At 32.1% G+C, this 27,631-nt stretch overlaps 2 protein-coding genes and 1 long non-coding RNA gene across 4 annotated transcripts; all 3 read right to left on the bottom strand.

Annotated features, from left to right (window-relative positions):
* Positions 1-234: 234 nt before the first annotated feature.
* Positions 235-2,909, bottom strand: LOC145576656 (bidirectional sugar transporter SWEET2-like). Its single transcript, XM_081634376.1, has 7 exons — positions 2,714-2,909; positions 1,808-1,844; positions 1,480-1,696; positions 1,226-1,384; positions 894-1,013; positions 660-793; positions 235-561 (listed from the first exon to the last, which is right to left on the bottom strand). The coding sequence occupies exons 1-6, from the start codon at positions 2,772-2,774 to the stop codon at positions 683-685; spliced, it is 705 nt and encodes a 234-aa protein (XP_081490502.1). The 5' UTR covers positions 2,775-2,909; the 3' UTR covers positions 235-561; positions 660-682.
* A 2,373-nt stretch (positions 2,910-5,282) lies between these two features.
* On the bottom strand, positions 5,283-6,878 carry LOC145576655 (uncharacterized). Of its 2 annotated transcripts, none has more exons than XR_014098514.1 (2): positions 6,682-6,878; positions 5,283-6,186 (listed from the first exon to the last, which is right to left on the bottom strand). It is a non-coding gene; the product is annotated as an uncharacterized LOC145576655 (long non-coding RNA). The 2 variants fall into 2 exon arrangements; XR_014098515.1 differs by having other exon boundaries at positions 5,404-6,146.
* A 1,571-nt stretch (positions 6,879-8,449) lies between these two features.
* Positions 8,450-10,331, bottom strand: LOC145576654 (uncharacterized). The gene is made up of 2 exons (XM_081634375.1): positions 9,743-10,331; positions 8,450-8,863 (listed from the first exon to the last, which is right to left on the bottom strand). The coding sequence occupies exons 1-2, from the start codon at positions 10,253-10,255 to the stop codon at positions 8,810-8,812; spliced, it is 567 nt and encodes a 188-aa protein (XP_081490501.1). The 5' UTR covers positions 10,256-10,331; the 3' UTR covers positions 8,450-8,809.
* Between the last annotated feature and the right edge of the window lie 17,300 nt (positions 10,332-27,631).

Here is a 27,631-nt window from a genome sequence, read left to right as displayed (position 1 = left end):
CGGCAATTATTAAATTCAATTGTAAAAAATTAGAGAACACATAGATAAACTTTTATCACTCCATCTTGGTAGATATGTGGGACAAAGACCAAGTTGTGCTTGGTGTTATGGATTCCAATTTGAGGTTATCTGTTTCCAACCACCGGTTCGACAAAGACCATAATACTGAGTATTTAACTTGTAAGAAAGAGTTCAACCCTTCAAGTTTTCCTTTGTGGTAATTTTTGCAGGGAATAACCAAATTAATCATACTTTTTATCATTTGCACCCAAAAAATTACAAAATTTGCTGAAGAATTTTTCCAAATACAAAGCAAAGAATGGAAATACTCCTCAAGCAGGAAGAAGGATATTCCATTCATGAATGGATGAATCAATCGGAATAAATATCAGGTGGACATCACCTGTGACAAAGAATTGCTTGATGCAAACAAATAATTCCCAAGGCACCAGCCAATGTGACCGGAAGAGATAGCTGAAGAAAGAGCACAGATCTTATAGGATTCTTCCAATGCGGAAGAACAGCAGCGTTGCACTTCTGAACAACCATTTATCAGTTCTCCTGCAAGGGTGCAAATAGATGCACATGAATTCGCTCATTCCATGATGTTAAAATATATATTTACAAAGGTCAAGTGAGAAGCTTCGATGAAGCTTTACCTTGTGAATTTCAGCAAAAAATATCATGAGTAGGAAACAATCAAAGGTTCATGTTCTTCATTAGCTTTGTTACTATAATAGCCATACAGTCCCAATTGAATGATTGCGAGAAGGGCTCCTATCCCATTTGGAACCTGGAGTTCAATCAGGAAAGCAAACACGACTGTATTCAGTAAAAGGGTAAAAAAAACATTAAGCTATATACTTGATAAGTGAAGATATAAGACTGCTTACATAGATGAATGCATCCCAGTTAAGCATCCCGTACGTAAAAAAAGACATGCTCATCAAGAAAGAAGAGAGTGAAAGGTAGAAAGGCATGTATTCGACACTTTTTGTCCTTATAACCAGTCTCTGCAAAGTCAATACTGTCTGTCAGAAATGAGAAGGCATAGTCTGTATTTACATAATTAGTTAAGCAACTATTATGGACGACATGTCTTCAGCACCCTTATTGAGCAAACTGTAGTTAGCTGAGGGTGCATTGATCCCTTGGTTAATTAGCCTAGGAGGATTCAATATATTGCAAGAAATTAAACAAGAGTGCTGAAACTTGGAAAACATACGATTATAAAGAGTGGTGAAGCAAACATTGAAATTAGAGATGCGCAGCTCAAGAACCCAACAAAAATCTGCCTTGAATTAAAGTCAAAGACTCTTAAGCTCAAGGTGACCAAAATGGCAAACGAGACAACCACAGCAGATAGCAAACCAAGCATCTTCATCTGTTATATAACATGAAATGAAAGCAATCAACTAATAAACCATTCAATGATACTCCCAATCAATAGCCAGAGTTAAATCAGAAATGATATAATACCTTTCTCACTCGCTCAGCATATGCTATGAAGAGGGATATGTAGACTAATTGGAAGATAGCCCCTGTCGAATTGACTGTTGTAATCAATATATTATCAACTGATACGAAGGGTGACCCATACCAGGCGCATATCATACAGTTCAGGAGGGTGTATATATAGGGCAATCCTGAGAATTCTTCTGTTGACCCATTTCTGATAATTCTCCTGAATGTCGGTCTGTTTATTGCACAAGTTATAGGATATTCAGTGAGAATAACACTCAGAAAAACTTGAACATAGATCAATGAAATTTGCAATATTCACACGATTTCGAGTGGTAAAACTCACATTGGTGACACAAACAGCCCAAAAGCAAAGATGTTCCCTGTAATGCAAATGCAGATGAAAGTTTGTAAGTCAAAAGTCATGACATAAGAAAATCCTACAAATAATATCTATCATAACAACTACCTTGGTCATTAAATCAGCATTACTGATAGCTTTCAAATGTTCAATTTCAAATTTGACAACAAACAACTGAAAACTACTTTTTCCATCATAAATTGGTGTACTTAATTTTCAAATAATCCGAAATATTCAAAACTCGCAACAATAACGATATGAGGTGCTTCCAATAGACCAACATCATCAAAATGAACAATTGATAACTCATTAACTCCCATATAAATTCAGTTATTCACAACTACATTAATCCCATCATTTTAAAAAGTACTTCCACTTTGACTTTTATATCTGCCACTGTACCATCCTATTAGGAAGAACTTTTAGAGTCCGAGGGATTACCAGAGATAAGTATTCATATACAGTATAAGGCTTCTAGGATAGATGACTGATCGCAACAACTAAGCAAAGATTATACAACCTTCATTTCATATTATTTGCAACGATTTGACAATAATTACTCAATTATGCAATCTTTAACCAATTACACTTGAATGACTCAATTTAATATCAGCATTTAAATGTTTTGCTCAAATCATAAATTCCCAGAAATTAAAAACTCTTCTTGATATATTCCAACAATAAAGTCAAGAAGTTTTAATGATTGACCTCAAACAAAGATGAAATCTAATCAGAAAAAAAAGTCAAATCACAAAAATTAACACCCAAAAAGAGAGAATAATATCTGAACTAATCAATCAATTACATTCAACTATAAAAAAAATTGCAATACAAAATCTCCATTTTTTCCAATAATTTAAAATAAAGAGAGAGAGAGAAATGGGAAATTACCAGCAACCCCAGCTGCATCTTTGAGAGCAGAATATGCAACAACTGAAAGTGAAGAAACCATGAATTTAATTTGGATATGAAAAATAAAATTAAAATTCCTTTTTCTTTTTCTTTTTTCTTTTTTTATTTTTGTGTGTGTGTGTGGTGTTTTCAGACCAATCTCTTCTAAAATCTAAAATCTAAAATGTAGAATTGTATATTTGTATGTATGATCGGTCAAAGAGGTATTGTATTACAGTCTGTCACAAAAGATGTGACATTTTTATAAGGGGAAATTGTCACGTTGTTAAAAAAGTGAAAAGAATTGTTATGGTCGAGATATGATTTTTTAGACTTTTATAAGGATACGGAGGTATTTTTAGAGTTTATTCCTTATAATTGCAATTACTGGTTTTGGTCATTATCCTTTCAAGGATAATAGTATCACGTAGGATATTATGATGACTAGGTGAAACAGCCCACCCAACAAAATAGTGATTGGGCCCCAAGGATAGAATTTGATGACCAATATTCAAACAAAATCGGCCCTAATAAAATTTTCACTAACTTTTAACTTTTATGTCGTTTGTTTACCGCGTGATCAGTTCATCGTGTATTATTCGGTTAATATTATAGAGGTTGTTCGATTATAAACAGCTCATCGTGTATTATTCGATTAATGTTATAGAGGTTGTTCGGTTATAAACTTATGATTATAGGGGTTATTAAGATAGTGTTATAGGGGATATTCAGTCAGTATTACATGAGTTACTTTTTCAGTGTTACAAGGGTAATTCAACAAGTGTTATGTGGGTTACTTCTACGGTGTTACAGGGGTTATCCGGTCAGTGTTGTATGAGTTACTTCGTCGGTGTTATAGGGATTATTCAGTTAGTATTACAGGGGTTATATATTAGTATTATAAGAATTACTCGATCAGTGTTATATGAGTTTCTTTGTTATTTTACAAGCGACCGCATGGTATGGCCAACTGCATACAAAATGCACTGATTTTTCAACAAATTTATGGTCGTTGTTGAAAATTGTACATTTTTCATATATATATATATATATATATAGTTTTATGCCCCGTGCGACGCCCAGGTTGTTTATTAAATTTTAAGATAAATTTATAATTTATATGTTAAAATTTAAAATATATCATTGATACAAAATTAGTTAGGAATTGATGTGGTTTTTTGATGATTTGCTATCTAGTAGGCATGTAATGACTAATAATAATGTTGGTAAAAATGTTCGCTTTAATACATTAAAAATAAAAAATAATAATTAGCAAAAAATAAACTTAATAAATTTAAATGTTCAAAACACGTTGGATTAACCCAAACCCAAAACTTTGGGCAAAGCTTGAACATTTCTTGACTCGTAATCTGAAGTGACCCAATCCGAAATGTTCCATGACCCAACCTTATTTGACAGGTACCCATTCTATTAGATTGTGAAGTATATAATTTTAATCGATTAATATATATTATAAATGGATGTTTTACGCTTTGAACTACTTCTTTCGCTCCAAAAAAAATATTTTGATATAAAACTAATAACCTTTTTTGAATAAAATTATAATTCAATTTGTACATCTGAAATATTAGTATTTTATCGATAATAAAACTCTAAACTAAAAATTTTATCCTAAAATTCTATCCAAATAGAATTCTAAACTAAATTTTTTATCTTATGAAGTCTATTTAAATTTATCCAACGTGGCGCGACACTTGGCAAAAAGTTGGATAAATAATTCTTACACTAGTTTTGTGCCCCGTGCGATGCCCGGATTATTTATTGAATTTTAAGATAAATTTTTAATCTATATATTAAATTTTAAAATATATCATTGATACAAAATTAGTTAGGAATTGATGTGCTTTTCTGACGATTTGCTATCTAGTAGTAATGTAATTACTAATGATAATGTTGGTGAAAATGTTCATACATTAAAAATTTTAAAAATTAGCAAAAATAAATAAATAAATAAATAAATAAATAAATGTTCAAAGCTCGTTGGGTTGACCCGAACCCAAAACTTTGGGCAAGAGTGGAATATTATTTCTTGACTCGTAACCTAAACTGACACAATGCGAGATGATTCATGACCCGACCCTAATTGACAAGTCTACGCAGTAATAAAATTTTTCTAGATTGTGAAATACATTATTTTAACCGATTAATATATATTGTAAATGGATATTTTACGCTTTGAACTAGTTCCTTTGCTCCAAAAAATATTATAATATACAAAATAAATTTATGTGAAATTTTTGAGAATTATAATCTAATAATTTTTTTGAATAAAATTATAATTCAATTTGTACCTCTAAAATATTGGTATTTTATCAAAAATTAAACTCTAAACTAACAATTTTATCCTAAAATTCTATCAAAATAGAATTCTAAACTAACTTTTTTATTTTATAAAGTCTATTTAAATCTATCCAACTTGGCACAACACTTGGCGAAAAGTTGAAACGCCAAATGTCACAGCCTCGTGACCTGGCTAAAAGTTTAGCTTTATATATATACACATATACATATACATATATATACGGGGTGGTTCCGCTGAAAACAAGGCTTATGCTGAAAACAACAAATCTCAACCATTCATTATTATCACAATAGATCAGACGGTTCAAAAGCCCTAAGATCTTTCCAAACTTACATAAAATCAATTCAACCTTTTTAAGGTCACTACATACTAAATTAAGGTAATTTTATCTAAATTGACGACATTTACATAGAGGTTATATACAAAAATGAAGGTCACTATATATAAAAATAAGGTAACTACATCAATTTTAACAACATTTACATAAAGATTGCTATGTACAAAAATAAGGTCCCTGAAACAAATTTTACAACATTTTCATGATGCTATGGTCATTAAATATACAAAAATATACAAAAAAAAATAAGGTAACTATGTCAAAATTTGACAATATTTTCTTGATGCTAAGGTCATTATATACAATAATGTTTTCACCGGAACCACTATCAAATGTTCTTTTGCTTCACAAGGCTGCTGCCCCCCCTCCTTTGTTCCTGCCCCTAAACACCTAAGCCTTCACTCCACCATCAGCTTACACAACACCAACAAGCAGCAATAACAACCTTGTAACACTGCTGCAACCTGCAAGTATTCACCCCCACTCACCTACTTCAGCACAACCCAACAACAACACAAAGTAGCTACGCTTTCCCACAACAACCACCAGCCACCTTAATTCGCCTAGCCAGCCATGTAGTTCATCCACCTCGCACCCTCCAAATCCACAACCAACCTCCGCCAAGTCACATGACCAGCTATCGCAATAATCACCATAACAGTCAAACCACAACATCAGCAGCCGTAACTCCATCGGACGCCCACACAGCCCAGCCACCAATTGCTCCACCGATTCGCCACCAAAGCCCGACTCCAACATCACCAATTCGACCTCTAACAATCAACAATTCAGCCACGTGTTGATCAAATTCCACTAATTTTTAGAAATATAAATCACACAAAAGCACATTCAGATTCAACTAAAGAATTACATACTGATGCATATAGATTGTAAATACTCAAAATCCCCTAATTTAATTAGATAAAAGTTTCATATATTAAAACTATTATAATAGACAAAAGCGCAAATTCATTAGATAAAATTCAGCAAACAACTCACAGTTGCATTCGAAATCAGAAGAAAGTCAAGAAAAAATTATACATAAAAACCTAATCTACTCAAATTATGAAAAAAAAAAAAATACAAATTAAGCTCAATAATGCCATAAGAAGGAATTAAGTCGAATCTTAACATATTTACACTCCTTTGAAATTCGATTAAGCAAGAAAAAGCTCAAATAAGTGTAATTACTCCTACGAAACTCAAAAAATTTAAATCGAAAAATCAGTTTGATTTTCAAAAAAAAAAAAAAAAATAAAATAAAATTGAAAATACACAATTAACGAAAAATATAGACGAAAAACTCACTTTCTAGTTCAACTTTGAAGCTAATAAAGAATTACGGACATTGAAGCAAATTCTCTGTAATTTGATGATTTTTTAAGGGAAGGAGAGAGAAAGAGTGTGATGGAGTTAGGGAGATAGGAGATATGAGATATGAGATATGAGATGGAGGAGAGAGAAAAATACAGTAAAAAGTAGAGGAGAAAGAAAGGATTTTTCAATTAATAAATCAAGAACAAAACCTAACACTTGTTTTCACATGATCCACTTCCTATATATATATTACCGGATTTAGCAAAGAGGTATACCAGTATGTATAAGGCATGAAAAAAGACTCATGAAATTCATAGTAATAGAAGGATTAACCTCACTTTTGATCTCACATAACATACTTTCCCCTTTTTAATTATTTATTTATTTAATTGCACTATTTTTCTTTTTGAGAAGTTGTACACAAAGTATTAATGTCATATCCCTCTATGATATGCATTTATAAACTTTTATCATATGTTCATACACCAAATACCCAATCATACCATTTACATACATTTGATAATAACTTATTACCACACTTTTTTTGTCTCCATTGTTTGTAGTCACATACACACATGGGCATTTCTTGGTATTCCCCGCCTTACACCCTTTTTCCTAGTTCTTGTAACCAAAACAAATCTATAACTGGAGTATTACTAAAGTTAAAACCGCTGACATCATTTTTGTACACATGTCATTTTCTAATTAAAAAATTTCCCTCCGAAATTCATTATGACATCATTTTTTTTTCATTCAATTTTTTTTCAACTTTTTATCTTTCCAACAAATAAATTCAAATATTAGGAAGATTATTTTTTAAAAAATAAATAAAAGTATGTGTATCAATTACTAAAAACGCATTAATGAAGTTTTTCTTCCTAAAAATACTCTTTCATATGATTTGTTGCAAAACTATTAATTAATTAATAATATAATATTAATAAAAATATCTTTTAAATTCTTAAATCGTGCATCGCATGAGTACTAATATAGTAGTGCAATTAAAAAATAATGTCAAATATGTTAAATAGTGAGCCCATTAATGGATTTATAGATAGGATCCGTGCGGTAACAAAATCTAATTTCTATTTTTCTTTTTAAGTAAATAAAACTTTACGAAGTTTGGTTTGTAAAAAAAATTCTTTATCGTTATTTATTTTTTTAAGAATTTTTTAACAATTAATTAATATAAGAATTTGTGTCAAAAAAAGTTAATATAAGAATTGAAGTTATTGAAATTTAAAATTGTGCATTGACAACAAGTATAATAAATAAAACAGGTCAAATAAAAAAAACGGTAGAAGCAACTTTTTACTACTACATATACTTCATTGCACTACAAAGTATGAAGTATTGATTTGCTAATTTAATGTCATTGAACTTGTTTAAATATAAAAATGGTAAATCGTTATAATGTACATGTCATTACACTAGTAAATGCTACTCGTTTCTTTTTATGTTTTACATCTCAATTTTTTGAAATTTTTACTATGAAAAAACACTATAATAAACATCAAAACCATATCAATTTTGTTTGAAACATATATTCAATATATCATTTTTTTTTATATAGAATTGTAACTCATCATATCATATTGAATGAATATATGATTAAAGTTGTGATCCATTGGAGACTACAAAATTCACAAGTGTATTAAAGAATTAAAAGGAACAAAGGGTGTAACAATTATATTATTATATATGTATATATTTATTTTATACACGAGACTAGAATTACTGCAAATAAATCTTATTGAATTGCTAATGAAAATGGATGGTACGTGAAAAATTAGCTTGCACTTGACCTCACAAGTCACAACTCACAAGTTTGTAGAAATGTAAGAATTTCAACGATTGTAGAAATGCACTAGACATTCACAAGTTTGTAAAATCAGAACTTGATCTTTTTATCTTGCATTATTTTCTTTCATATAAAGAGAAATAGCTGATCTTTTATACTATACTTGTATGAGATTACAACAAGAAAAGAGAGGCTAAAACCAAATTGATATAGTGTATGTACATCTCTTCCTTGATATTGCGCACGGTGAAAATCACATCGAATAGAAAAGGACGCATCCATGAATAACACTCTCGTGATCAGATCTATCTTCAACCATCATAGTAAGTCCATAAGCATACCCGCCGTCGTTCCAGCAAACTCTGCTTCTTCCTGTGAATTATGATCACACGCACTCACATATAACTTTGCCTTAGCCAACCTCCCAAAACTAAAAACAACAAATTAAGAATTTAAACACGTGTTTTAACACACACACATAAGTCATAAGTCTTGATCACTAAATCAAGACTTTCAATTAATAGTTTATCTACCATAGACATTAATAGATAGACACGTAATTTCATAATGTACAAAAAAGTTGTTGGTAATTCCTAAATAATTTGTTACAACACGAAAAACCCAAGTATTGATGCCAATGTTGGCCCATAAACCCTTTCTCAATGAATGGAGAGAAAGTTCGCAAATCACATTATGAAGGCAAGCAAAACCATAAACTTATAAATATGATTGCAAGCACTAATTATATGAGTATATGACTATATAAGCACTAGTACTAGTAAAATTTCATTACAAGATATATAGTGCAATTTTTTAATTTAAATTTTTTTTGTTCAACCAAGGAATTAGATCTTAACCCTAGAATCAATCTTTGCAAAAATTGAAAATCAAGTAAATAAGTACTCTTTTTTTTTCTTTTTTTAGTCTCCTATTTTAAATATAAATATCTTGAATTACAAATTATATAAAAATCTTTGCATATATTAAAAATATTTATTAATAAACAAATCAAATAAGATTTCGCATGACTTAAATTTTCTTATATTATGTCAATGATGATTTCAAATAAGGCCCTGTTCAGTTTACCTTAAAAAAATAATTTCTGTAAAAATAATTTCATTTCAGCAAAAATAACTTCAGTTCAGTACAATTAATTTCAGTTTAGCAAAAATAAGGTGAAGTGAACGGGTGCTAAGACAATAATAAGCAAAATGAAACAAATTGGAGGAGGTTATATATTGTGTTGCTCACCTGTTGGTAATACTGATGGTGATGATGATCATAGTGGTGAGTAATTGGCCTACCTGTTTCATCATACAAAATCAAACCACTAAATCTAGGAAGTTCACACCTCTCACCCATTAGAATTGGCCTTTGCCAAACGGGCATCTTCGACCGGCCTACACAACCTAAACACTTCAAACAACTCGACACAACGTTCATCCTTTGTTTCCCTAGCACAACACTACTCTCGTCGTTCCACTTGTGTGCCAAGCTCCAACACGCTGACCCCAACAATGCCTTCCTTACTTCCATCAATCCACACTTGGAATGAGATCTTTCGTACACTATCATTGACTCGGTCTCTTCATCAAATTCATCATGGCACGCGATCTTGTTCCTTTGAGCGGCCTTCTTCTTAAGGACTACAAAAATTATGGTTAAGCAAACAATAATGACTAAAATTGACGTACAAATAAGTACTACTACTGCTTTTGGTGTTGATATCTTCAATTTATCCTCTAATTTCCACAATGCATCCATGTATTACGTAATCTTTCTTTCTACAATAGAAAAATTTGCTTTATTTTATTTTATTTTTTATTTTTTTAATAGGGTAATGAAGTGATTTATTAAGGTAGCTATGAAATGAATTGCATGAAAATGAAAATTTGGTTGGTAATTAAAGTATAAGGGGCTGACGTACGACGGTGGAGCTTCACATGAAACATTTGGCCATTTAATCAGAGCAACCGCAATGTGTATTAATGTTTTAAATTTAGTTCACGGGCAACCCATGGAATCAAAATGGGAAAAAATGTTGTGTTTTATAGAGGATGTACAACTATTGAAAACACATTGATACAATATTATAATTATTTCTAGCCTCCGTCCCACAATAATTATTAACTCCCTTCATATTTTGTAAGTGGCAAAGTGTGTTTCAGTATTTGTATGAATCTTAAAAAAGCTATAGAATAGTTTAAAAAAAAATACTCTTTTTAAAATGGAGTTTGTTTTCTAAAAAGTTTTTTTTTTATTTTTTTTATTTTTTATAAAAAAGGGTTTATTAGAGATTTTAAAAATTATAAGAAAGTGATTGCGAAAATTACATTATAGTTTATGATACATTACATGACAATTTAAAATGAAAGGGAGCTTACAAGTAAAAAGAGTTAAATTCTTTATACAATTATGCTTTTCCTATTGTTATAGGGGATTGCTAAACGCAACCTAGATTTACTTTACACAACCCTTTTTTTTCCTTATTTTTGCAATTCTAAAAGAACTCTAAAGTTTAACTTCCCTCCTATTTCACCTCAATATAAAATCTTAATAAAACTATTCATTATTGTCATAACATACATTAACTAAAATCAATTTAAAATACTTATTGTGATTGCAATAAACGATTATATATTTTGACATGAAAGACATTGAAATTGATGTAACTTTTCGTTTATAGTCTATCTCATATAATACGTATGAAACAAACTAGTCTATTTCAACTACAATGAACAAAATTTATGTATTTATTTCATGCATATTGAACAAAGTAGTATACTCTATTTCTCACAAATTGAACAAAATCATATTGAACAAAGGAGTACTTTATTTAGCAAAAATTGAACAAAATCTTATATTGTATTCCGCACAACTTGAACAAAATAATATACTGGATTCCTCACAAATTTAACAAAATAATCTTTTTTTTTTCATCCCTACTTTGGAATTTTATTAAAAAAAAAAAATTGAAATTATTTATTGTAAAATTCAATTGTTGCTTGTTGATTTTGAGTTTGAGTCTGATCATCCCAACTCAGTTGTATCAATTTAACGCAAATTTAATCCCAAAAAAGATCGAAAATTCTGGAAAAAGGAACGAAAATACACAAATCGAAAATTTACCGTGCATTCCATAATTGCACATCTTCAACAATCAGAATTTGGAGGAACTAACCTTTGTTGTTTGAGTGGAGATCCAAAATGAAATAGGGAATGAAATGATATAAAATAGATGCAAATTGAATAGGGATATTGAATGATTTTTAATTGTGACGGTGACGATTTATGAATTTTGGGATGTAGGGTGAAAGAGAAATCAACAACAAAGAACACGGGAGGGAGGAAGAGAGGGAGGGTGAGGGTATTTTTGGTATTTTAGGAGGGTGTGTTAAGTAGGTCAAGGTTGTATTTAGCAACCGTGTTGTTATATGATTTCGAGAAGGAGAAAAAAGGGGGAAAGAATTAGAGTCAATTGGAATTAATTAGCGGAAGTATAATTGTAGAGTTAATTTTGCAACAACACTTCACCACAATCTTCCAAATCCCCAATACTCAAATTCTATACATTTCACTCTGTTTTTTTTATGAGCAAAGTTTTGGAGACTACTTTTTAGAGTATTTGAGTGAATGTTTGATGAATACATTCACTTTCATACTACATGTTCCTGAGATAGGAAATGGTGACATTATAATTGCATATGTTTACAAGTAATATGAGAGGAAGAAATCTACTACTTCAGGCGAGATATGAAGGGATAGTCAAATTAAAGACTTAAATTCATTTAGCACAATATTTCAAGACATAATTTTTTTTTAGGATATCAAGACTTAATTTATTATTTGTAATCAATCTGTTTTTTTTTCTTTCTTGGTTGTGGTTTATGTTGTGCATATATATACTTCCTCCGTTTTTATTTTATTGCATCATTAGGACTTTAACACTATTCACTTAATCTTCTTTGACCATCATTTGTGATTTATACATTAGGAAAAATATAGTCATGTGGGATCTACTTAGATTCGTATCGAACTCTACTTTTCAAGTATCAAATTTTTATAATTTTTACAAACGTATAATTGAAGATATTGATAGCTAAAGTAATGCATTGACAAGTGTGAAGTCTCTTATGGTGCAATAAAAAAAGAACGGAGGAAGTATATAGATTTTTTTTTTTTAATCCTATCATCCTTAATTATAACTTTGCATTAGCACATGCACCTTCTAATTCACCTAATTAATAGCTGAGAAGTAGTAGATGAGAATGAATATAATATTGTCATACATGCATTTTAGAACATATAAAATAAATGTAACATATCTAATTACCTAGGATAATAAACTTGCATTGAAGTTTTGTTAGCTATTTCCTACTGTCAGTTGTTGGAATATTTGCTTCAAATTGTTAGTGGTTAGTTAACTCCTAATGTTAGTGGAATCATAATAGTAGTGGGTTAGTTTAGTGGGGGTTAATGTTAGCATGATCAATGATCTTGGGATTATGTTCCTTATTTTTAGTTATATTTTGCACTATATTTATGTTGCAATGTAGTACAATTTTAAATGGATTGAATACAACTTTTATTATTCTTTCCCTTCTCTCATCTCTATTTATTATTTCAACATGGTATCAAGAGGTTCAGGTTAGATCCGGGATAAGAGAAAAAAAAAAAAGGGAAGGGAAAGAGATGAAGAAAAAGAAGAAAAAGAAGAAAAGAGAGAGAGAGAGAGAGAGAGATAGAGAGTATTAAAAAAAATATCGAGTAAGGAGACAAGCAACGCAGCTTGATCTTATTGTTTGAGAGCAATATTTTTTTCGAGTGAAATATTTTTGTGAGTATTTTTTTGTGTGTTTAACCATGAAAGTAATGGTTAGTGTGGTATGTTGATGGGTTCACTTTTAGCCCATGAAGGTATGGAAGTCGTAATCAATGCAGAGATGGTTTCCAAGATAATACCAAAGATGTTTGGTATGATGCAAGGTGACATGGTCAATTGGAGGACAATGTCAAAGAGAGTTAATGGAGAGATGTGCTCCATTGAATGTAAGTTGATGATAATGTGCATCAACAAGATCAAGTAATTGATGAGAAGTGCATCAATAAAAAAAATGTCGAGGATTAGTTGTGCGGAGAGAAGTGCTCCGAGAATATCATGTTGGTGATAATGTGCACCATCAAAATTGTGTGGGTGATGAGATGTGCATCACAAAATGCTGTAAAAGCAAAAGAAAATTTCGTTGAGATCAAGCATGAAAATCGAATAGTCATTGTAATCTAATTTGAAGCAAGGGGGTGTGTTGGAATATTTGCTTCAAATTGTTAGTGGTTAGTTAACTCCTAATGTTAGTGGAATCATAATAGTAGTGGGTTAGTTTAGTGGGGGTTAATGTTAGCATGATCAATGATCATGAGATTATGTTCCTTATTTTTAGTTATATTTTGCACTATATTTATGTTGCAATGTAGTACAATTTTAAATGGATTGAATACAACTTTTATTATTCTTTCCCTTCTCTCATCTCTATTTTTTTTTCAACATGGTATCAAGAGCTTCAGGTTAGATCCGGGATAAGAGAAAAAAAAAAAAAAAAAGGAAGGGCTTCATGTTCCCAGTGGTATCCATAGGCCACCCTCTGTGCAAGGAGAACCCTTGGTTAGTGCTCGGGGCATTTACACACTGCATCGCCTGGCACAAACCTTTAGGCTATTGTAGAACGAAAAGCACAAAATCGGATGGAGGGGGGTGCGGAGAGGAGGAGGAGGAGGAGATAATAGAGAAGGGGGCGTAGGAGCAGCACTGCCAGGGTTTAAGAGAATTGTAACAAAAATCATGATAAAAATAAAAGAAGTTATTTTTGAGTTAATAGCTTAGTACTGTAATACTCCGTATTTTTAATGTATTTTATAAATTATTTATCTATTTGTAAAATATAATTTTGGGTCAAATTATTTTAATTAAAGGATTAAGTAAGACAAGGTTTAATTTTTGGGTCAACAAATAATCAATTCGAATGTAGTCCATTTTCATTGTGAACCCAATCATCTTATTTTTACATATGGGCCAACTATTTTATCCATTAAATCTATTATTTTTATAAAGCCCAAACCTACCTTAATCTACTCTACACTATAAATACTCCTTCAAAAATCCCCAAAATTTACCTACATAAGAAGTCTAGGAGGTAAATTTTTTCTCTTTTTTTATTTTCTGTTTCTTTTCCTCTTTTTCCTTTCCTTATATTTTTTCATTTTCTTTTGGGTGGACTTGTGGTGAGTCATGGAGGAATTTGGGTGAGTGGGATTTTAATCCCACTCGCTGCCACGTGCTGCCACCTGTCGGGCTTCCGCCGGCGGCCGACTAACCCAGCCGGCGATCGACCACCCAGCCGGCGACCACCCCCCCTTGCCGGCAACCTTCCTCTTCTTTCTCCTCTTTATATTTTAGTTAGTTTGATTATATTAATTATGGGTTTTGATTTTAATTGTTCAAAATTTGTTTAGTTAGTATCAAAACCATGTTTTAAGGGTTTTAAATTATAAATTCAGATTATTATGTTGGGTTTTATTTTTAGATTTTGTATGATCAAAGCTAGGGTTTTAAAAATTATTAAAGACTTGATTTTTAGGGTTCTTTTATAAATTGATTTGGGGGTTTTGAATACCCATTAATTTTGAGTATTACCCAAGTATAAAGATATGATTTTGATGAGTTTTTAGGGGAGTTTTAATCAAATAATGTTGCTGGAATTTTATTTAAAGTAGTAAAATTGTGATTTTAATGAAAGAGTTTAATTACCCATTAAAGAGGGGATTATTTAGGGGGTTTTTAAATAATTTTTAGATTATTATAAGTTATTCAAAGCGAGTTAAAGTTGCTGGAAATTGTGTATACATGGGTAATTAATATAGTATTATCATCCCTGCATGTAGGAGACTTGATTCAAGAATTGTTGAAGTGTTCTCGGCCATTTTAAAAGCTTAATTGAGGTACGTTCGTGTACTTAGCATAATTATATTGATGTAGTAGCATGCTAAATGTGTTTAATTGATTACAAATAGTATCATAATAGATTTGGAATGGAAATTATGATTTGGATGTTATTGGTGATTAGATTATGAAGCATGATTTATTTGTGATGGATTATTGAATGGAAAATAATGGTTTGGAATATTATTTAGGAACCACATATTTATTTGTGGCATGTTGGAGAGCATGTTTAATTAAACTAAATGTTTAATTTGGTTTAGAATATTAAAAAGGAATTTTATTATGGTTCATATAATTTTTATTGATGCTATAAGCATGAGGAAAGAGCTATATAAGTGTCTATGTACACGAGGAATAAATTGTATGTTGGTGCCTTAGTGCACTTAAGGTGTTTTTAACACCGAGGGATAGGATTTGTGGCGCTTTATGCGTTTAAGGTGTCATTGGCACCGAGGTAAAATTAAAAAGGATTCAACATTAAATATTATGTGGTCACTAATTATTCAAGAATTAAATTGGTATATTTGATTGATTGAATAATTATTATTGATTGAATGATTATGGTTTGAGAGTCATTACCAAGTTTAATAATTTGTAAATAACGTAAAGTGAAAGAGATTACGTACCAAAACTCTTGGAACGTATATACCTTGAGTATGAACATATGGGGGGGAGTTATGTGACTTTTATATTTGATCATAACTTCTACTGGAGTACAGGACGCTGTACATTCCTTTTATTATTATTATGCGCAGGAATTCCGCCACCTATGAGTGGTTATTGATGCTGGCACGGTTAGCTCCCGTGTCAGTAACCTCAATTTATTTGGGAGAGGTTAGAGGGAAACCCGTTCGATGCGTAGTCAACATTAAATAAATTATGTAGTGGTCTAGTGAGAAGTTTTATTGAATGTTGTATGCTTGAAAAAAAGATGCAACAAGGTAAGTTGTGTGTTGATAGGTAAAAGCATGTTAGTGTGTTAATTACGCTTATGTACTCAGCTTTGCTGATTATGTGTGTTTGTGTGTTTATTGGCCTTGTCTTTACTTTGGCCCTATGATGACCCATTTTTAATGGAGAGTAGTGGAAACAAGTAAAGAGAAGCTTTTCAGGTGACGAAGCATATTTATGAATGGGCATGAGTAAAGAGCGAATCATGCTAGTTTTCATAAGTATATGATGTGTTTAATGCTTTAATTATTTATGATGTTATTATTATGCATGACTAACGCAAAGTTTTGAAGTTGGTTTGGTTTTTAATAAGGCCCTATGTTGGTTCCAAGTTGTAGGTTGGTTTTATTTTACTTCGTTTGACTTTACTTTCATTTGGTTGACTTTTTAAGTTGACTTTTTTGAATGTTTTTAAAGATAGTCTTCCGTTGTGTGTCTTTGATAATTGCCTTAGCCGTTTTCACGGTGGCGGTAATGTCTTAGATTTTCCTACTTTGAATTTTATACAGGGCAAAACAGGTATTTTAAAAGAAAGGGATTTCTAGGGTGTTACAAGTACCAAGTGTACTATAAAACTATGAATAATGATATGATGCAACTTAGAATGTTACAACTCTTAGAACCAATTAGCTCCAATTTATAGAGAAAGGAAAACCAATACACCCGAATTTACAAGCATTTTTATTTACAATACAATATGAATTATAACTTTTTTTTTACAAGGAATTATAACTGTAGGGAATATTTCAAACTATCCCACAAACTTGAACCCCACTATGATCATACACTTAAGCATGGTGGCGTCCAAAGGGAAGGAAGCTAGAGCAAAAGAGTCACCAACAAGTTTTAGGAACTTGTAAACCGTTCACAGGGTGAAGGTTACACCCCTTAACAATCCATGAGATCGTCAACTCCAATAGGTCTGGAACCAAGACTGGAAGTTCGGGGATGAAGGTACAAATCCAACTTAAAAGAGATTGAACCTACCCTAATAATAGGCCTCTACTTTATTCTTCTCGTATTCATGTGCGCTTTCTGACTAACATACAATCAATAGGTTAACCCTAAACCTGTTTATCTATGTTGGTTGGATTTAATGCACAAATAAATCTATTATTGGCGATTACTTGAATTATAGTCATATTAGCCCTAAACAAGATTATCTTATCTTATTAAGCATGATTACAAGTACAAATTCCCTTTAAACATGCATAAAAGGCGTGATCAAGCAACAACAATAAATATCAAGCAACATAATAATAATAATAATAATAATAATAATAATAATAATAATAATAATAATAATAATAATAATAATAATAATAATCATTATAACAATCATAATAATCATAATTATCATAATCATGTTAAAGCATAATATTATTAGCAAGATCCTAGGCATGATACTAACAAGATTAATAACAAACCCTAGCATGTCACTAAACAATAAAAATCAAAACTTTAGCCCTAACATGACACTAACATGCTATTAGGAAAGAAAAAAGGAAGCATCCTAGAAATCATAATTGATATAAGCAAATCACCCTAAATATCATACTAAGGAAAGCATCCTAACATGATACTAGGAACCAAAATAACAATCTTAACATAATTTCTATATCATAAGATCAATTAAACAATTAAAGTACTTACTTGGATGCCTCGTACCTCTTTCTAATAACAAAATACACACGTTAGTAACTTCAAGGAAAATAATAAATCAAACAATTAAATTAAATAATTGAAAGAGAGATTTGGGACCAAACCCTCAGAAATTATAACCTTTCACGTTTAGGGCGAAGGCAACTTCGAACTTGGCTAGGTGTGTCTAGATCTTGTGAATGCGGAATTTTGTTTGTGAAAAGTTGGTTTAGAAAGAGAAAGAGAGTATCAAGAAATTCTTGATGAGAGTTGGTAATTAAAATCGGAGATTAAAGGAGGCTATTTATAACGAAAATCAGCCGGAATATGATAAAAAAGAATCAGAGTTTCGAGAAGAATAAAACACGACGCTGTCGCCACACAAGCCTCTGTCGCCGAGCGACAGCCTGTGGTGCAGCGCTGCAGGCAGTTTTTCACACGTTTCATATTTTTGATAAAATTAAGCGCACGAGGGGTAAAACTGTAATTTTATTTAAAACACTTCTTTTATTCTAAATAAAACTCAAAAAACTCAATTATCAATCCTAATCACATTAGGATTCAAAAGAACCTTCTAAAAGATTCTAGAAGACTATAATCAATCCTAATTGCATTAGGAATCATAAATCATAATGGGCCCTCCTCTAAATCATTGGGCCGCATATAAAGGTCAAACCAAGCCCAGTTTAGTTTTTTGGTCATAACTTCCTCATTATTCATCGGAATTGGGCTTATAATATATCGTTGGAAAGCTCTTTTCGATCCCAATCCAACTACACTATTATTGGACCCTTTCCATGGACCAAACTAAACCGGATTGGCTATTTTTATAAAATAGGTTTTCGAAAACAGAGAGAAAGAAGAGAAATAAAAACTAACCGCAACACTAGACTTTTCACACTTTCACTTCATTCGACTATGATTCAACGTGAAAAATATTCATCACCGGGTTTGGTTTTGGGGAGACACAAATGGGTGTCTACAATAACCTTACAGTTTATTCCAAATAATACTACATTATTGTACATATTTGTATTTAATATAATTTATGTACATATATTGCACATATATATTACATATCTGTATCATACACTAACATAATACACATATATGTTTTATGTATACATACACATTTATTGACCATTATATGTTTGTGTACCTTAAATTTGTAGATCGAATTTGTATATTATTATTTTCCTATATTAAATACATTTGTATTTTAACTTTCTATTTTTATAAAATGTTACAAGAAATCCTTCTTAGGTTAACCTACCTTAACCCCACTTTTTGTCTCAAACTTTACCTAACCATTTCAAATAATTATTTTTTGTCTAAATAACTACTTCTCATAAATATTTGCTTAATCAATTGAAGATTATGGGTTAAAATATAGATACTAGTAGTTGACCATAAATTCTCACTATTTTATGGAGAAAAATATATAATACTCCGTAATATAGTATTGTGAAGTTTTGTTAGATTCGTAAAGCAATTTGACTAGATTTGTACATATATATATATATATATATATATATATATATATATATATATATATATATATATATATATATATAAATTACTCTTTTATCTTTAACATACTTGCTTGCATATATTATTCCACTCATGCCAAAAGGTTTACATGAATACATATTAGTACAATAATAACCATATAAAATATTGTTAAATTTGTCTTCATGTGTACTTTGCTTATATTATAATAGAATTTTGTAATTTTGTTAATACTTATTTAGGGCATGATTTCCCACAATAATGTAAAAACGAAAACAAATTCCCTTTATACATCGATTTTAAAATAAATTCCCCAAGTACCGTCCACGTAGGATCAGTGTGGGGTTTAACTTTGGTTCACCGTAAAGCCACTAATAACAACAACGGTTTTTGTTTTAAAGGGAAGAAAAAAGTGGTTTAAAATGTCACGTAATTGTCAATGGTCAGAAATAAAAGTCAATTGTCGTAATCCATACAAAGGTCGCTCCTCGGTCCTTACAACCTAAATGTGATAGAACATATTGATGTGGATTCAAACCCCTTAACTTAATAAAGAATCTAAAATCACACAAGTAGAATAAACACCATATCCTTGATAAGAAATTCAAACTAAAAAAGTAAAGTAATCGGATATGAAGTTGAAAACGACCACCTCTTGGAATGAATTCAATGCCTACTCAAACTACCTAGACCACCTCTTGGAACTAAGTAGTATTTTAATGAACAACACTTAGACTACCTCCTAGAACTAAGAATCGAACGTTGTAATTATCAAAACAACTCCTTGAATTGAAAACTAGTAAAGAAAGAGTTTTAACAATGTTAAACCAAAACAATTTTATTAATCTCAATTTCATGTCTCTAAAAGCCTCGAAATTACCCGCTATTTATAGACATAAGAGGCAACTAGTTCTAGTCCTACAAGGGTTAGGACAAACCCCTAACCTTGAGCTCCAAGCATCCTAATTAGAATAGCATACCCAGGCCACTTCTAATTAGAATAGGAAACCTAATCCTAAAAACTCTAATTAAAAAACTTTCCTAACAACCCTAGGAAGTTTATGGCAACTAAATAACAGAAAATAAAATGGGTTTTTCTATATTATTATCCTGTTATTTTCACTTTTCTTCGTTGTGCCCCAACATATATCACTTTCCACAATGTAACCCCAATATACATTTTGTTTTCATACGATAACCTTGCCGTTATCCCGCCGTTAAAAAATTCCGTTAGTGGGCCCCACTCTCCATTTATTATTATTATTTTTGTATCGATTTGCGCGTTGAAAAATATTTCGATAAAGGTTTGGTGGGATATTTTGGTCCTTAGAGAGCCAAATAGTACTCAGATTTCACAAAAAAATAACGTAAATGTCTCATTTTGTGTATTAAAACGTGAACACGTAAATCGAGATATTTCTTAATAAGAAAAACGAGGCGTTTAAGTTATTTTTTTTGCCAAATCTGAGCTCAATTTGGATCCTTAAGGGTTGAAATAGCCCCTAAAACTTGTAACGGAATATTTTAACGCGCAAATCGATAAAAAAATATTAATAAATGGAGAGTGGACCCCACTAACGGAACTTTTTAACGGCGGGATAACGGCAAGATTACCGTATGGAAACAAAATGTAGATTGGGGTAACAGTGTGGAAAGTAATATATGTTGGGACACAACGTAGAAAAGTGAAAATAACAGGGTTAGTATATAAAAAACCCAAATAAAATTTATCCTAAATGCTTAAATCAAGAAAAAACCTTTCAAATAAAAGGTAAAAAACTTACAAGCAAAAACTCTAGAAAAAACTAAGTAAAACAAGAAATCATCCATTTCATCCGGGAGCCTTTAAGACTTACATGCGCCAGCCCATGGTGTTGCCAATTTCAAGATGGTTCAAAGGAGGTGGTGCGTGACCCTTGGAGTGGCACATGGCCATTGCAAACGTCGTCGAAAGCTAAATGTATCATATCATCTTCCTTAGAAATCAAGCTCTTTTCTTTTCCAATTAAGCTATTGAACCTAAATTTTTTTGTTTCTTTCCTTGTTTGGACAGTCTATATTGGAGTTATTAAGACTTTTTTAAGTGTATTAGATCTTTCAAAACAATTAGCCACTTAATTCACGTCATATATAAGGACTTTTTTTTTTATCACCTTTTTAATATAAGGACCCAGGGCCGTATTTGAGGCAGGGCAATCGGGATGCCTGCCCAGGGCCCACGGCCAGAAAGGGCCCCATTCCGCTGAGCCTTAGAGTCTACAGAATCAGCTAATATAACTAATTAATGTGCTCGTATGAACATAGTTCTTTGTGTGGCCTGGTGGTTGGATGACGCTTAAAAATTCCCTTCCATTAATTTTGGTTGACGGTTCAAAACCCATTCCTTTACTTTTTCTTTTAAAATCACCTTTTTTCTTGACACATAACTTATTTCCGTTATCTCTTATTAAAAAAATTATGTTTTCACCAAAGACCCAATGAAATTAGACATGAAACACAAGATAGAAGAATTCTTAATATTTTAACATTTAATGAACAATATTTATCAAGTCACTCTACCTTTTTAAATATAACTGCACTCCATATTTTTGTTATATGGAAAAAGCTATGCATATTTCAACCAAAAAAAAAAAAAGATATTTGTATTATAAAATAAGGGGAAAAGGAGAATAAGAGAGAGAGATATAGAGAGGTAATAGTGTTATGTCTATATTCATCCATTTCATGAACATCTATATATATACAAGATGTGAACAATGTAACTTATATGGACAATGAAGAGTCCATTCATGAGAGGATTAATGTAGACTAATGACAAAGGAGGGTTACAAGGATGCTATTACTACCATACTTAAGGTAGTCATAAAAGAGATATTTACAAGCTATAATGACCATCCATAATAACATATTTTATAACACTCCCCCTTGGATGGTCATTATTTAAAAATAGAATAATGCGCTTATATGCTGCCTCATTAAAAACCTTTCCAGGAAAAACCCTGTGGGAAAAAACCATGGATAAGGGAAAAAGAGTGCAGCGCGCAATTACTCCCCCTCATTATTATATCACTGAAGATCTTTGAGACGACGCATTCCAATACGATAAACTAACTTTTTAAATGTTGCGGTCGGAAGAGCCTTAGTGAATAAGTCTGCTAGATTCTCACTTGAACGAATCTGCAATACTTTTATGTCTCCATTCTTCTGAAGATCATGAGTGAAGAAAAATTTGGGTAAAATGTGCTTTGTTCTGTCGCCTTTGATGTATCATTCCTTAAGTTGAGCAATACAAGCTGCATTATCCTCATATAAAGTTGTCGGGGCCTCCTTCCCAGATGATAAACCACAAACTTCTTTTATGTGTTGAATTACCGACCTTATCCATACACATTCACGACTAGCCTCGTGAATTGCTAAAATCTCAGAATGATTGGAAGAAGTAGCTGCAATGGTTTGTTTCATGGACCGCCAAGAAATGGCAGTACCACCATATGTGAACACATATCCAGTTTGTGATCGACCATTATGAGGATCAGATTAATAACCTGCATCTGCAAAACCAATCAAATTTTCTTTGGACAACTTTGGGAAAAATAAACCCATATCCTTCGTACCTTGAAGATAACGAAGTAAATGTTTGATCCCATTCCAATGCCTCCGAGTTGGACATGAACTAAACCTTGCTAATAAATTAACTGAAAATGATATGTCGGGTCGTGTATGACTTGCAAGGTACATTAGCGCTCCAATTGCACTAAGATATGGTACTTCAGGACCAAGAATTTTTTCATCATTTTCCCGAGGTCGGAATGGATCTTTATCTACTTCAAGTGATCTTACAACCATAGGGCTACTCAATGGATGTGCTGTATCCATAGAGAATCTTTTAAGAATCTTTTCTATGTATGTTGATTGATGCACAAGGATTCCATTCTCTAGGTGCTCTATTCTATCCCCAAGCAGAATTTTGTCTTTCCAAGATCTTTCATTTCGAACTCTTTCTTTAAATAATTGACAGTCACTGAAATCTCTTCAGGAGTTCCAATGATATTCAAATCATCAACATACACCGCAATTATAACAAATCCCGATCCAAATTTCTTTATAAAAATACATGGGCTGATAGGATCATTCTTATAACCTTCTTTTAACAAATACTCACTTAGACGGTTGTACCACATACGCCCAGATTGTTTCAATCCATAAAGAGATTTGTTCAATTTAATACAGAAATGTTCTCGAGAACTAGATTTTGCTGCTTCTGGCAGTTTGAATCCTTCTGGGAGCTTCATATAAATGTCATTATCCAGTGGGCCATATAAATAAGCTGTGACTACATCCATCAAACGTAAGTCAAGTCCTTCTCTTATTGCCAAACTAATCAAAAAATCTAAAAGTAGTTGCATCCACCACAAGAGAATATGTCTCCTCATAATCAATACCAGGTCTTTGTGAGAATCCTTGTGCAACTAAGCGTGCCTTATATCTTACAACTTCACCCTTTTCATTTCTCTTTCGCACAAAGACCCATTTATATCCCACTGGCTTTACACCTTCAGGTGTACGGACTACAGGTCCGAATACTTCTCTTTTTCCAAGAGATTTTAATTCTGCTTCAATTGCTTCTTTCCATTTTGGCCAATCATTTCTTTGTCTACATTCTTCAATGGATTTTGGTTCATGATCCTCATTATTATCCATAACATCTAATGCTACATTGCATGCAAAAACATCATCGACGTCGATTTGATTTCGGTTCCATGTAATTCCTGACATGATATAATTTGTTGAAATTTCTTCATTATCAGGTACCTGAATTTCTTCCTGTATCATGTCTAAATTCTCTTCTGGAGATCCTTCGGAAATTGTTTCTTCAATTTGACCATCATCAATCAATGCTCCTTTTCTTTTCCGAGGATTCTTATCTTTGGAACCTATTGGTCTTCCACGTTTCTGACGTGGTTTAGACTCATTAGCAAATTTATTTTGTCCTTCCGGGACATCTATTTTAAATGGAGCATTTACAGCTGGAATATGTGACTTGGTCACTCTTTTTGGGTCAGCAAACGAGTCTGGCAATTGATTCGCTAAACTTTGCAAATGAATTATCTTTTGAACTTCCAGTTCACATTGTTTAGTTCGAGGATCAAGATGGGAAAACGATAATTCATTCCATTCCATTTAATTTCCTTTTCCAGCTCTCTTTTTTCTCCCCCTAATGTTGGGAAAAGTGACTCGTTAAAATGACAATCTGCAAAACGAGCCGTAAATAAATCCCTTGTTGTAGGCTCAAGATATTTAATTATTGACGGGGATTCAAACCCAACATATATTCCCAACCTCCTTTGAGGACCCATCTTAGAGCGTTGTGGTGGAGCTATTGGAACATAAACCGCACATCCAAAAATTCTTAGATGGGAAATATTTGGTTCCTGACCATAAACCAATTGTAATGGGGAGAACTTATGATAACTTGTTGGCCTAATGCGAATTAGTGCTGCTGCATGTAATATTGCATGTCCCCAAGCAGAAATTGGGAGATTGGATTTCATAAGCAATGGTCTAGCAATTAACTGAAGACGTTTAATTAATGACTCAGCCAGACCATTTTGTGTATGAACATGTGCTACAGGATGTTCAACATTTATCCCAATAGACATGCAATAATCATTGAAAGCTTGAGATGTAAATTCACCAGCATTATCAAGCCGAATAGTCTTAATAGGAGTATCTGGAAAATGTGCCCGTAACTTAATCAATTGGGCAAGTAATCTCGCAAACGCCAGGTTACGAGTTGATAACAAGGACACATGTGACCATCTAGTTGATGCATCAATTAAAACCATAAAATATCTAAATGGTCCACATGGGGGATGTATGGGTCCACAAATATCTCCTTGTATACGATCCAGAAAACTAATTGATTCAAAATTAATTTTAGCTGGTGATGGGCGAATTATTAACTTGCCTACTGAGCAAGCAGCACATAAAATATTATTATGAAGAATCTGTTGGCTCTTCAAAGAATGTCCACATGAATTCGTAATTATTTTTCGCATCATTATTGAACCGGGATGGCCTAACCGGTCATGCCAAACAACAAAATTATCAGTAAACTTCTGGTTTACTATAGCATGAGTTTCAATAGTATTGATTTTTGTGTAGTACAAACCACTAGAGAATGTAGGGAGTTTCTCCAAAACATGTTTTGTGCCTTGAGTTATATTTGTGATTTGAAGGAATCCCATGGGCATGGTTGCCATGGGCTCTCAACTGGCTGAGTCAGTTGTTTGTGGAAGTCCCACATCGCTATTTTCTTCATTGATTGTCTCAATATGATAACCATTGTTGCGAATATCCTTAAAACTTAATAAATTTCTTTGAGACAATGGGGAGTATAAAGCATCAATTATTTTAATTTCAGTTCCCAAAGGCAATTTTATAGTGGCTCTTCCGGAGCCCTCAATGATATTTGTACTACCCGATATGGTACTCACATTAATCCTTTTCATCATCAAATGAGAGAAATATTTTTTATTTCTAAGTATTGTATGAGTAGTTGCACTGTCAGCAAGACATAATTTTATGTCACTTTATTTTGCCGCAAGTATACTGCATTGTTATATTATTTTGCTAATACTGGTATGCCGCATTGTTATGTATGACTTTGCTATAATCATGAATTATGCTGCATTGCTACATACACACTACTGTATTTTATTATGGTTGCTATTTATTCAATATATTACCACGTACACTTTATTACGATCCGTGCATTGCTCTTGATTAGTGTTTTCCCAGTTTACTTGTTTGGTTAAGTATATATGATTATACATATTAGTATAGGATCTTAATGTTAACAATTCTTTATATTATGTATCTTTTGGATACTGCTTAATTTTTATTTGTTATCTTGCCATTACTTTTTTATTATCAACCGTTATATTTTGATATGTATATGTTTGATGTTTTATGAGATCTAATTTTGAATATTATTTTATATAGTGAAAATGTCGAACCTTGCCAAGCTTGAATTTGTGGCCCTTGATATTACCGGAAAGAATTATCTATCATGGGTGTTAGATGCTGAAATACACCTAGATGCTAAAGGCCTTGGTGAAACCATTAAGGAGGCTAATGAGGCAACACCTCAAGATAAGGCTAAAGCCATGATTTTCCTTTGCCATCACCTCCATGAAGGGCTCAAAAATGAATATTTAACTGTGAAAGACCCACAAATCCTTTGGAGTAATCTAAAGGAAAGGTATGACCACCAAAAAACAGTGATACTCCCTAGAGCTCGTTATGAATGGTTGAATTTGAGATTACAAGATTTTAAATCTGTTAGTGAATATAACTCAGCTATGTTTAAAATAACTTCTCAATTGAAATTATGTGGAGAAAATATTACTGATGCAGAAATGATTGAAAAGACATACTCCACTTTCCATGCTAATAATATTGTCCTGCAGACACAATATAGAGAAAAAGGTTTTAAATAATATTCTGAATTAATATCTTGTCTTCTTGTGGCTGAGCAAAATAACGAGCTGTTAATGAAAAATCATGAATCACGTCCAACTGGCTCCACTCCATTCCCTGAAGCGAATGTGACAACCCATAACGGGAAAGAAACTAAAAACAGAGACCATTCCAGTAGTAGTGGTCAAGGTAGAGGTCGTGGTCGCGGTCGTGGCCAATGGCGTGGTCGCGGTCGTGGGCGTGGTTTTAGTGGATATGGTAGAGGTCGTGGAGGTCATTACACAAATTATCATTCCCACCAGAAGTGGGAACGTAGGGATGATAAAGAGAAAAATGAGACCAATATATGTTACCGTTGTGGAGGAAAAGGCCATTGGTCTCGGGTTTGTAGAACTCCAAAGCATCTTATTGAACTTTATCAAGAATCATTGAAGAAAGGAAAGAAAGTTGAGGCAAACCTTATTCTTGAAGATGGTGAAGGTGATTTTGATTTTGGCAATGCAAATCATTTCGATGTTGCTAATTTCTTTACTTCTCCGGAAGGGAATAATTTTGATTTCGGC

This window comes from Chenopodium album, chromosome 13 (assembly GCF_948465745.1).
Source record: "Chenopodium album chromosome 13, dcCheAlbu1.1, whole genome shotgun sequence".
NCBI lineage: Eukaryota > Viridiplantae > Streptophyta > Magnoliopsida > Caryophyllales > Amaranthaceae > Chenopodium > Chenopodium album.
This window is presented reverse-complemented; position numbering and strand designations above follow the sequence as displayed.